Raw genomic sequence first — 14,117 nt, 5'->3', positions numbered from 1 at the left:
GAAAACGATATTGATTTTCCAAAGAAAAGCTTCCATTTTTTTATAAACAATTGCTTTAAATAAATGAAAACAAATCATTTTTGTCAAGAAAATTAAATAAAATCAAATACAAAAGGTATCGTGCCATTTTTTCCTTTGAGCAATGATTTTCGAGTTATCAATTTTTGAAAAATGGAAAAGTACCGAAAATTCCAAAAGTGCGAAAATGATGAGGCTCCGGAAGTATAGGTCGTATATATGTATAATCACCATAACAAATTTTTATCCGTCAAATTCAGGCTTACACAATAACTTGCTACAGTAACAAAATTACGGAAATTACTTTTTTACAGGGTTACTATTTTATATACAAATTTTACTTGACCTAGCTTAATTGTTGTGAAAATTTTCTTTATCAAAATCATTAATATATAACAAATAAAACTTCTTTTTGTAGTAAATATAAGAAAAGTAAGTTATTTATGTTTTTATTGGATAAAGATATACAACTTCTTATATTAGATAATGTTTTGCATGTTAATGGATAAAGAACTACTTATTTGTACAAGATTAATATAATGCTACAAACTATGTATGTGTATACAATACGAACAGAAATATAAATTTTTTTATATTTTTGATACAGGTTTTATTTATTATAAATGAATGATGTTTCGGAATTTTCTAGTTTTTTCAACAATTTTTCACCTTATAACCATTCTACGTGGGGCACAATTGTTTATGACTAAATACAAGCCTTTTTTGGAAAAATCAATCTCGTTTCCAAAATCAACACGTTGAAATCTATAGAATACGAGTATTTTCAAATTAGATTTTGAAAGCATGTTTCTTTTCTTCACTTGTTCAGGTATCATTTTACGTAAGCATAACCTTATTTATGGTCTTATTGTCTCTTACTCATTCCTTTTAAGGGAGGTCGAAACTAATAATAGGTGTTTCTTACACACAAGTTTAGCATGCCTTTTTTGTATTTTGGAATAGTTTAAATGATTAAGGTTTCAATAATAGAATAATTTTAATATATCAGCTTATTTTTAAAGCAAATAAATACGGCTTATGTATTAATATCGTGAAGTAAACGCGGATATTATCACTTAAAACGTAAAAATTAAAAAATATTATTGTTTTTGAGTTCATTAATTTCGACGATTCGACATGGTACGACATTGGGACTATATGGATTTTGTTGACTGGTATTTATACTTCAAAATCACGCCAGAATTACGTGCGAATACGTGCAGCTTTTTTAAAAAATAAAGTTCTATATAAGATAATAGGTTTTTATGTTTATTTTAAAATAAGAACATGCTAGATTATGCTTTAAAGCTGAGGTTAGTCAAAACAATTGAGAAAATGGTGAAACTTCTATTGTTTCCATGAATGAAATGTCACGTATGATCTTTGGTCTGAAGAAGTGATTTTCATTACTTGTAAGTATAGTATTTAGATTATCTGAAAGAATTATTTTATAGTGGCGATAATATTACAGTGAAAAATAACTAGTAAATATGAATAAAATGGAGTTTTCTCTCACAAAAAAGATTTATTTCTAGTCTTGTATGAAATAAGAAATCGATCAATCTCATTTGAGGTTAAAAAAATTCAGTTCATGTAATAAGGTCCAAAGCATTTGGGATAAGGTTATGACCCAAAATGAATCTTGGTTCAAGGAGAAAGTTGAATTTCCTTGTACTGAAGTTCATCTTCAAATTGAAGATGCCGTCCCTAAACGTGCTAGTACAAAGAGAGGCTGGCCACTTAAATCTTTTAGAAATTCTTCCACTGCTTAAAAAACACGCAAAATTTCAGAATTGCAAAAATCAAGTGATTCTAAATTAGCATTAGCTGCATCTGCCAATCTTTATTTGGAGGGTGATAGGAAATCTGCAAATCCGGTAAGGCAAGTAGCCCTTCGTCCTTCTGAGAATGTTGATGGAATTCGGGAATGTATACATACTTTTAAACCTTATACTGTAGACGAGGCATTGTCAATGATTGTGACGGATAAGTTGACCAAGCATCAATATCTCGATATTATATCTGGGGCAAAGGCAAGAGGTGTCGACTTATATCCGCCTTATTATAAAATAAGGGAGGCAAAAAGCAGATATTACGCTGAAAATATTACAGTAACTGAACAAAGAGCCGAAATTCCATTGCAATCAATTCTTATTCAACTAACAAAACGACTAGTCAAAATCGGTGAATCTGTCTTGCACTCGCTACCTTTCGCATGTTATTTGAATTTAACTTTGATCGTGAAGTGGGGTTTTGATAGTAGTTCGGTTCATTAGGCTTATAAACAGCGATCTCTGACAGATTTTGATGATCCAAACCTTCTCATTACTTCACTTGCTCCCTTAGAGCTGCATATGCAAGAGCCTAATTCATCTAAAGAAAATCGCGCGGAAAAATTATCGTCTGGGGTCCTCTAGAAGTTGTGTACCAATAAGAATTAAATTCTGTAAAGAGACTACTGAAGTATCTAAATCGGAAAGAGGTCAGATGAAGAGTCAAATAAACGAATTACAGAAACCTCTTCTTCACAAAGATGTTACGTTTACGGGGCAATACCAACTATGATAAACAACATTGACGAAGGTGTCAGAAGAGAAACTGATCCATCCACGTTTCAGTTTGGACTCTCCCCTTTACACGCTATCACTTGGAATTTAAAAAGTGGCAAGTTCGAAGTCCTCCTGAAAAGGCTAGTCTTAAAGAGAGGAAAAAAGGTATTCAAGCAGCTTTTTAGAGTAGGATATGTCCACTGATTGATATTCCCAAGGCCGAAGGTAGCAGGACAACGAACGACGGAAATACAGCTGGCAGATTTTTTAGCGAACCTAAAACTTCAACTGAAATTACTGGAATTGTCATACGTTTGATAGAAGAATTTGCTAAGATGTTAAAAACGGTGTGTTCTGGATTCGAAATCAACAGCGAAGCATATGTGATAAGAGCTCTTATGCAGCAAGACTCTACATAGCACTATATGGTTGGTATTGTATGCTAGTTTCTGTACACAAAATTCTGATTCATGGTGCAGCGATCATGAAAAATGCTTTATTGCCGATTGTTCAACTCTAAAAGGAAGCATAAGAATCATGTTATAAAGTTCTAAAAAACTGCAGGGAAAACAATACAAGAAAAATTTTAAGAGAACATACTATGGTCGATCTGTTACATGTACTGCTTACTGCATCTGATCCTCTAATCATATCAAAACCACCAATTCCTCGAAAGCCATCAAAACCTTTTCCGAAAGAAGTTAATGCTCTTTTAAAATTGCCACAAGTACCAGGAAATAATTCTTCAAAAAGTTTCGATCGTTCTTCACAAGATCAAAGCGATTCCGACAAAGATTAAATATATTTGTTAGTGAAAGGGGAGGGGACTCATTTTAATAAAGCACCTCGAAAACTGTCAGGTCATCCAAACTTTGGATTTGGATTCAGCGACCTGAAAAACTTCCTGATACCAATTTTAAAGAATATTAGCTAAACTTCCACTCTATTGTTAACCATATTTTATCCTCCATTTTGAATGTTGCCATTTTAACACTTTATTCGCATTGAGCGACTGCAGAACTCACGGGAAATAATCTCTGTGCTCAATACAATATAAGCAGCGATTCGACTTTTATATATTGTGTATTTAAAAGATTTAAAAAATAGAAATCTACGCTCTCAATGCTCTGAAGTAAAAAATGTATAAATTTTCAAAATTAAATATCATTCCAAGCTATTCTAAGCTAAAAACATTGATTTTAAAAGCTTTTTAAATATTATTGTAAAAACTTTGTTCAGAAAAAAAGATTAAAATATTTTCCAGGAATCTGATGACAATTTTATTATCTTTTAACTCCATTTTTTGAAAATCCTGAAAAATTAAAAAGTTACCTTAAAATCGATAAACTTTGTGCTTGAAATCTTAAAAAGTCTACATTGTGTTTTATAAGTTTTAAAATCTTTTTACGTTTTAAATTATTTTGGAATCTTCTCAAAACCTCTAAATAGATTTCAAAATTACTCGATTATTTTTCAAATCAATAAGTGTTCAGTTTTCATTTATTATTCAAAATTTATTTATTTTCAAATCTTTTCCAATAACGTCTTTAAAATTAATTTTGTAAAATAGAAAATCAATTTAAAATTGTACAGCAAACAATTAAAATTGTAACTTTCAAATTTTAAATTTAATACTCTGAAATATTGACGATTCAAGACTTTCTATTTCAAATAATTCGGTTTGAAATTATTTAGTTTTGAATATTTGATTTATAATATCTCATTTCAAATGAAAAGTAAAATATTGCTAAATATTAAAAAAATGTATTTTCCTTAATTAGAAAATTTCAAATTAAATGAGTTAAAAATGGAATATTTTAGATTGAAAATATTTTGGAATCGGATTTCAGATTGAATCAGAGCTTTTAATTATGAATGGATTACATAAATCGAAATTAATTTAAAAATTGAGAATAGTTCATAAAGGGTAAATCGAACGTTTATAGTTGTTCAACTACTGAGGCTTTCCAACGAAAAATTGTAATGTTTAACGTTAAAATCTTTAACCTAATTAATTTTAAACTGATTATTTAATCAGATTTTAAATAGAACCGAGGTAAAACCGGCTATGCCAGTGCGCAAGCGTGGAGATCCAAAACGTTTTTCACGCGAAGTGGTTCGAATCACGATTGGCCGCTCTGTTATGATATCGTAATACGCGCGTAGATGCCGCAAAATTTCAAAGTTCGGCAGAACCTTAACAAGATTCCACATTTTCTTATACTAATGATTGTAATTTAAAAAGAACAGAATATAAATCTTCGAAATTATATTGTAATTCTGAAATAAACTGTTTAAAATTTAAAAGGTAAATGAGTAAAGAAATATTTAAAATCCAACGTGTACGAACTAACGAAAAGTGCCCAGTTTGGCGATTTCATTTTGGAAGTTTTAGGTGTTTTTGTGAGTCAGGGTAGAAATTGGTGAGTTTAGGTTATTATCTAGGGGTGATATGATAAAATGCGCGCCGAGGTTGTCCTGGAGGTGACCCGACCCGATTTTACAATATTGTGTAAAAATTCAGGGGTGATACATTCACCTTTGCTCTATCCTTATAGATTGCAATACACATATTTTTTATATTGTGATAACAAGAATTGTGTGATTTTTAATTGTTCTTCGCTGCTGGAGGACGTACAATGTATATTGAATTCACTTTTAGGGCGATCTTTTTTTTCACAAACAAATTAGCAGCCCTCTTGGAACAAAAAGTAAAGAATTCGTCTTTCTTGACACGCTCTATTCATGAGCTCTATGCCTTAAGTAACAAAAACCACAATTAAACAATAAGTAGAACCGTGCAATGTAATCAGCGAGAAAAGTTTGAAAGTTTTTGAAATTTAAAGACCGCAAATAGTTGCCTATACGATCACGGTGATGCCAGTTGTCACTGCAGGTCTTACCAGTTTGATGCTTTTTGGGAATAACCCCTAACTAACTTTCAGAATCCTGTAAAAGTTCAATAAGTTCAACTTTTCCCTCAGCGAGCATTATTTAATACGTTAACAACTAACAATTGAATTTGTAAAACATTAAATTCATAAATACTTTCCAGCAAATATTTCAGCAACTTTACGATACCCAAAATAAGAGCGACGGCCCTGTTTACTCCGCACGATATGAATCTATCAGCCAATCAGCTTTTAGAACGCATAGGGACATTTCTCCCTCCTCGTAAAAAGCCCGAAAGTTATAGCCAATTCACAAAACGTTCGCGTTTTACGATGTCAGTCTCCAAGTAGATACCCCGTCATTGGTCAGCCATCGGCGGGAGACCATACATGGAAACTGATGTGAGGTGAATGGTTTTCGCCACTAGCAATATATCGAAAATTCCTGCAACATGTATCAGAAATCTATTGCTACTGATTTCTGGTTGAAATTTGGTAAAAACTTATCTGATAGATTAGGATTTAGAGGTGAGCACAGGTTGAGAGTTTATTGTTTTTATGGGGTTGTCTGTTTTAATCTCATACTTTTTAAGATATCTAAATAGAATCACGCCTAAACTTATTTTTTCATGTATTTCCAGTAAGCTGCCAATTTTAAGTGAAATCGGTTGAGAATTGCGCCCACAATCCACAAAAGATCCAAAATACATGCTTATTACAGACAAGGCTTTTTGTAGCTTTTTTGTATCTGGTGACACATCCCTAATGCGAATCTTGAGGATGGAGTATATATTTTTGTAATTAGAAAGAAAGTGATTATCCTTTATTAAATTAAATCCTAGCAAATTAGACATATTTGAGAAGAAAGAAAGAAATATATATTGCACTTAATGAATAGAAATATGTTTTCTAAATTTTTAACTCAGAACAAAGTCGATCTTACTTACCTAATAGTATTGATGCATTGGCTCTCTGAACGAGTTTATCTACCGTGTTTTTGAATTCTTTAGATTCCTTGATTCTAATTTGCGCTCGAACTATTTCACCCAATTGTGGTCTACCTCGTAGCGCCATCTTTTCTTCATCCGTACGCTCTTCTGGTGGCTTCAGTTCTGCTGCTGAAGCCAATCCTGCATCAGCTGTAAGCAAAAATAAATTTTTCTATATTAGTTGAGTAGCACCTTAAAAACAGAAATAAGTACTCCAAGTCAATTTTTTTATACACTTTCATTCAAAAACTCTTATGCAGTTTAAATATTATTACTGATTTTATACCTAAATGCTACACTTGAGAAAATATTGAATGTGATCAAATGAACCCAAGATTTCATTCACCACATTTTTACAGAATATTTATTTACGCATAAATAACAGATTTTTGATAATTGAATTTCAAAATAGAGTTTTTTCCAAAATTTCAGAAGCCGCTGTTTATCGAAGTAGATAGGAAAAGTATAATAATAGTTTACCTTTGAAGGAAAAAATTAGTTTGATTATTTATTTGTAAATTTAAATGAATATAAATTACAATTAAAAATGGTAATATTCTTGCGTCATGATGACGTTAGAGGTTTTCCATAACATCTGTATTGCATTAACAATGAAAGAAATTAATAGAGAAATGCAGGAAAATCATACTCATCACTGGTGTTTTCTGCCTAGGTGCAAAAACATCTTTCAAATTAGTTATATTTAACTACTAGCCATACTATAACCATACTTATAACTCTTATTTCCAACCCAACCTCACCGTCCCCGCAGCGCCCCATATATGACCCAAAAATAAAAAAAATACATTTTTACGTATTATTGTTACTTTTTTTCATTTTCCGTTATGTTTTTCATACAAACAATTACTAATGGAAATTTCAATACTTACAATGACTTTTTAATCAATTTTCAATTGTTTAAACAAATGTAATTTATTTAAACAATTATTTATTTCCAAAAACTGTTAAAAAATAATCGTAGTTTTTATTCCAATGTAATTGTTTGCCATTGTTTGGAGTAGTCAATTTTACTAAAAACATTATGTAATTATTTAAATAATATTTATTGCTTATTTTAAAAATGGCTACAAATTGACCCAGAGATATCAACTTTCTTTTTAAATTAGTATTCTGTGCTACGTTTTCTTGAATAATTCCATAATTTGGATACAGAAAATAAGATTATTTTTTACATTTTTGAGGAATAAATAATTGATTAAATAATTTACATTTGTTTAGACAATTCAAAATTGTTTAAAAAGTCATAGTAAATATTCAAAATGTCCAATAGTACTTATTCGTATGAAAAAGTTTACGGGAATTGCTAAAAAGTAACAATAATAAGTAAAAATGTAGTTTTTTAAATTATTCGGTCATATTTGGGTCGCTGCCGGGAGGGCAGGAGTGGGTTGAAATTAAAAGTTATTAATATGGTTTTATTTCGTAGACACTCCTTTTAAATTCTTAGAAAACTTAGGACATTTCGATGAAACTCTGAAACATGAGTTGAATTTTTCGAAAATTCAAATTTCCCCATGTTAATTAAATTAAACTTTAAAGTGCCCGATGGCACGTCTTAATATTCGAATTTCAAAAAAAAAAAACATTACGGATTTTCTTTTTCTGCAAATAAAAATTTAGGGGAAATATACAAAAGTCTGTGATAGCTGGCCTGAGCTATGTATAGTGTATACATTGGATCTTCAAGATATGTTTGGTTCTACTGATCGATTTCATGCATTTTTTACTTTTGGTAAAAAAAGTTTCAATCTTTAGGATGGAATTAATTAATTGAAACTCACATTTCACTCCCAGAAAAAAAGTCACTTATGATTAACACATTCACTTCAGACTAGTTGTCTGATGACACTCTAACATATTGTGCCATGCTTAAACATTTAAATTTGTTTAAAAATCACTTCGGATAATAATCAAATGCTTAAATATCACTGCGTTTGTACACCGGTATTATTATTATTTAAAACGCCAAAATAAGTTTTTGATCAAAAATTTGAAATACTAATTTTTGTCAAACTAGTTCAATTTTCAACTAAAATTATGAATCCTACACGAAAAAAGATGAGTGGTAAAAAAGATGTAAATGTTGATATTTCAACCAAGAAAATATTTTTATTTGAAAAAACAAAACTGTCCAGTTAAACAAAAAAGATCAAATTTCTACACAAAGAGATAAATTTTCAAATCAATAAGGAAAATTTACAACAGATAATGATTTTTCAGTCAAGGAAGACATTAAATTTTGTCAAAAATGTTGAACTTTCTACTATGAAGATCAATTTTCCACTAAAAACGAAGCATTATCCTCAAATAACTTAAATTTTTGATTTATTAGATGAATTTTTAGTCAAGGAGGTTGATCTTAAAAAACTAATTTTTAACAAATTACATAGATTTTCACTTAAATATTTAAATTTTGAAACTAAAAAGATTAATTAATAACCATAAATAGAATAGTTGAATTTGAATTGAAAAGAAACTAATTTTCGATAAAAAAACTAATGTTTTACAAAACAGTTAAATTTTCTACTAAATTGTCTGCTTAAAAAATTAACGTTTTATAGAAAAACTAATTTTTATCAAAGTAGTACAATTATCAACCAAAGAAATTAATTTTTAAAAAAATTTAATCGTTAATTTTCCAACCAAAAAGATTGGAACTATTTGACTGTATAATCTGTGATATAAATTAATGGGAATGTATTTGCAGTATGTTGAAACAATATTATGTAAGGAATGTTGACATTAAAATAATTTTTACTGACTTTGAATTACAAGAAAAGATTTAAAAGTGATATATTGCTCTTTATTTAAAAATAAAATTAATTTTCGATACATAAATGATAAAAAAAAGTTGATACCAAGTGGATTTATACCTAAACAGCAAAAAATTAATTAATTAATTAAAATTATGTTTGCCATGTAATTACAAACCTACTTGATTTGAACTATTTTGTCTAATAATTTGATATCGAAAATTAATTTTATGGTCATATAAAGAGCAATTGATCACTTTGAACTATTTTCCTGCAATTGAAAGTCAATAAAATTATTTTAATTTCAATATTCCTTATATACTATTGTTAAAACGTATTAAAAATATATTCCCAATAATGTATATCACACATTACATGGTCAAATAGTCCAAAAATTTTCCGTCACTCCAAGAAAATAGCGAAAAACTAGATTTATTTTTGATTTCTTAAAACATCAAAGTCCATTACGGAGGGTTAAGAATATGTTAACGAAATTAGGTCTATACAAGTATAAATAGACTTGTTTTGAACTATTTTTATTGATAATTTAATTCTAAACAAAAATTTGTTGCTGTTCAAATTTGAAGAAGTACTTCGTTTTCTGAGATTTTTAGCCATATCTATGATGAAGAGACAAAAGAAATTTTTTTTATGAAACTTTGGAGGAGTGTTTTTGACTCCCAAAATAAAATTTTCATTGCTATTAAAACTTCGCGCAAACAACTTTTTTTCGGTACGCTCCATTGTGCAGTTTACGGTTCGGCACTAAAACAAGCCACAACAAAGAAGGAGAAGAAGGACGGTTCAGATAACTCCAATTCACTGTAAAGGCTATTGTTGGTAACCCGAGTAAATCGCGGTACCAGTGTCGTATTGTTGATAAATAAAACCAAAATGGCAAGTTCCATAAAAAAATGTTTAAAAAAACTTATGAAGATCTTTTTAAAAGCTGTAATTCTACTTTGAACAAGACCTATAAAAAAGTAGTTAAAAGTCCTTTGGCGTAAAATTGGAATTTTTGATTTTTAGATAGCATTTTTGATTAATAAAACCATAAACGTTGGTAAAGGAATACTGGTTAACATACTCGTTTTTTCTTTAAGGACCAAAAGAAGCGTGTCAAATCTCAATTTAATCAGTTTATTCTTTCAAGTTATCGTGTTTATGGACGGACTGACAGACATACAGACAGATGATTTTCGGTTACAGTAAGTCTCAAAACATGGTGATCCGTTGAAAAACTGAGGTGTGAAATTTCGGACGATTCTAATACTTTCTTAATCATATGTGAGGTGAATATAAAAAGTGCCAGATGTAGTATCTCCCCCTTGGTTTTAATAGCTTTAAAGTCTTGCATTATAATCGTTTTCAAAATCCATAATTTATCTAACCTGACAAATATTTACAACGAGGATCTAACTTGAGCAAGCGTGCAAGGTCTATCGATTCTTCTATGAATTATGTTCACACAAAGGTTATTACGTACAGACGACGTCTGACTGTGTACCGAGTTACATCACTTAAAGCGCTTCAAACGACTCTCGGTTTTGATTTATCCACTACACGTCTGAAAGGTTGAATTGTTAAATGTAATATTTTTACCGCATCATCTAAAGGCAATTATGCCGGTTTGGACAGAGAGCTTTTCCCGGTGAATGTTCTTTTTTTTCTGTTGTGATAGAAAATGGAGTGTTTTTTGGGTCTGACATCGACAGCATTCTGACTATTGTGTACGTTGGGCTACCGGTGTAGTCGGTTTTAGGGGCACTCAACAACACCCTCCACTTTCAATTACAAAAAAAAATCCGGAGAAAGCTCTTTGATCAAACCGGTATAATTGTCTTTAGATGATGTGGTAACAATATTATGTTCAAGAATTCATTCTTTAGACGTATAGTGGATCAATTGAAACTTCTTAAAGACGCTTTCTCAGGCTTGAATATAAAGGTCTTAATAAAAAAATAAGACAAAGAGATTTTTTTCGGAAAATTTGTCTTGTTGTTTCTTTTTTGCAATTAATTGAAAATATGATGCATTTTATTCGCCTGTTTAGGAGCAAACCGTCACAGTCAGTGTACCTATGGTAAACCAATTATCGGCGCGGCCCATTTCTAAATGAAACAACGGGAGATCCAGAGTGGTATTTTTTCGAAAGCCTGTCATGCTTTACTCGACCTTCCTTTTGTTAGAGAATTAAAGCCGGTTGAGGAAAATAAAAAATTATAGAAATATTAAGGAATTTAATTTTAATATGCTGCATTAGGTTCATGACACAATGACGAGACGATTGATAAATAATAGAAGAAAATCGATTAATCCGTTCAATTTCTGTTGAGATTTTTGGTAACTTTGCATTTACACTCGTTGATTTCTTACTCGTTCACACTCACTGAAATTGATTACACTCGTTATTGAAAATATTGACTGATTTTCCTGAACTTTTTTTTCCATTTTGTAAATTACATCAGGAAATTGATTCAGGTAATTAAAATGTAAGTGAGCCATGTTTTGCGTAATTTTAGAGAATATAAGAGGTGATTTTATTGATCGGTGATTTTGTGTGGTCTTCATCGAAAGACAGAAGCAAATGCAAGGAAAACAGAAACATGGCCCGTACGCATGAAGGATGTGATCGAAATGTTTTCGAAAGAAAATATACATTTCTTCTCTCTTCTCAGATTCCACGAGAAAAAAAGCTGAAAAAGGATGCTGTGTCAAAAGTTGGAAATCATTGAATCGGAAAAGTGGGCTCTTTTATTTTCAAGATTTACACTTAAAGGGCATTCAATTCGCAGCCTTTTATTAAGCAATTCCTTTTACAGATTCGAAGTAGTTGTATTTGTTTTAAATACAACTACTTGCGTGACAATGAATGTGCTGTTCGTCAGAATTGATGAACTTTTTTACTTGGAAATTAATAATTTCTGGTTCAATTTCACTGTTTTTCATTCGAAAAGTGAAAATATTTTTCACGGAATCGGAGGAGACTACTTTTACTAGGCATGGCAGAGCCATAGAATTATAATATTGAATGGCACATTATGTAAAGTATATACCATGTTAAAATTTTACATAAATGATAAATATATAACTAAACAATTCATAGGAAATCATGAAAATAATGAATAATAAATGCAGGTGTAAAATTCATATTGCTAAACATTTCACAAAAATTTTAATAGTTTTAACTTAAATGATTTCATAAATAATTCACAAACATATCAAAATGTCTGTGAAGATTTCTGCTATATTTCAAACAGCGTGCAAAGGTTTTAATAATTTCCCAAAGATCACGGAAGTCCTTGTCATGTCATTTAAATCTAAGAGAGATCTTTGTTGAATATTTTTAATCTTTGGGAAATCATTTAAATGTTTGCGACATCTTTATGAAATTATTCAAATCTTTGTGAAATCTTTGGAAATGTTTTTGAAGCATTGAAAATATTTATTTTAATCAATTTCAATATTTAAATTTAAAATATATATAATCATAATGTTATCAAATTATGTAACAATTAACGAACATAAATAAGGTAATTAATTAATTAAATTAATGTAAACATATCAGTTTTTTGGCACTGATTTGTTTACTATAAATTGAAAATGGTTTTACAAATATTTGGTAACATTTGAAACATTTTTCAAATTATTGGAAAATCATCAAAGTCTTTGTAAAATGCTATAAATCTTAGCCGAATTATGTACTAAATATTTGAAATCTTGGCATAATATATGAAATCTTTAGAAAATTATTAAAGTACTTGTACGATCATTGAAATTTATCGGGAATCCTTGTTAGATAATTTAAGTCTTCGTCAAATATGTTAAATGTATCCGAATACTTTGTGAAATCTTTGAAATTTTTTACTATGAATTGTTTAGTTATATATTTATCATTTATGTAAAATTTTAACATAGTATAAAATAAAATTCGATTTTTCTTTACAATTTTAATAATTAAAAATAAATCTTGTCCAGTGTAGGCGTACGCACGCTGCTGATGGTATGCCGTTGTGACCCTCGATTCTCTCGCGATTATTCGCTTGTGAATAAGTGGATTCTGACTGAAATGTATTACAAGTCAATTGATTTTGTACCCTGATAATATTTTTTTTGTCTGTTTAATTTCTTTAAAATAAGTAAGTTTGACTTTAATATTGAATAATAAGTGAATAGTTCAAAGGGAACTGGGAAAGTGTCTTCGAAAATGCATATTAAATGTATTTTCATAAAAACAAGAGACCTTTGAGGCTTCTTGTGCAGACAAATTAACAAAAGTACATCAGAGTCACCTAGATTTAGACGCTGTGGTCAAACTGGAATATTTATGTGCCTATTTTGGTGCATAAATTAAAAATAATATACAAACTTTGATAACGTATACGTTCTCAAAAACATATTAACTTTTAAAATAGTAACTAGCAATACATTTACCAATTCATTTATTAGTAGTATTACCAATTCCTTTAATAGAAACAGTTTCTAATTTATTAAGTTGTTATTCTTACAAATTGAGTTAATAGACTTTTACTAAATAGCAGTAAACGAATCAGCACTATTTAAATTAGTAGAAAATTATTACCAATTATTATTTTTCTACTAATCCAGATATAGAGAGTCAAAATTTAGTATAAAAGTTCAAGTTAGGGGGTAAAGTACTGCAAGAGCTACAAATTCTGGATAAAATTCGAATTCTTCTGATTTAGAGATTCATGTTGGAGTTCTTCCGTGTCAGTGTCTGTCCAAAAGATAAGATAACCTCTTTTAAAAAAAGAATTTCAGATGCGGCATAAATACACAGTAAAAAGAAAACCTTAAATTTTGATTGAACGTACTTTAAGGATCGCCTTAAATTCATTACGTGATTTAATTTATGATATTAAAATGAATGTAAAA

General features: G+C 29.7%; 1 protein-coding gene across 3 annotated transcripts in view; it reads right to left on the bottom strand.

The window, feature by feature from the left end:
* LOC117172535 (sodium/calcium exchanger 3) overlaps positions 1–14,117 on the bottom strand; it is a 404,663-nt gene that overhangs the window by 185,690 nt on the left and 204,856 nt on the right. For all 3 annotated transcript variants that reach the window (XM_033360570.1, XM_033360571.1, XM_033360572.1), the window contains exon 4: positions 6,406–6,597. In XM_033360570.1, the coding sequence (XP_033216461.1) occupies positions 6,406–6,597 (192 nt within the window). The remainder of the gene's footprint in view (positions 1–6,405; positions 6,598–14,117) is intronic.

Source organism: Belonocnema kinseyi, chromosome 5 (genome assembly GCF_010883055.1).
Source record: "Belonocnema kinseyi isolate 2016_QV_RU_SX_M_011 chromosome 5, B_treatae_v1, whole genome shotgun sequence".
Taxonomy (NCBI): Eukaryota; Metazoa; Arthropoda; class Insecta; order Hymenoptera; family Cynipidae; genus Belonocnema; species Belonocnema kinseyi.
This window is presented reverse-complemented; position numbering and strand designations above follow the sequence as displayed.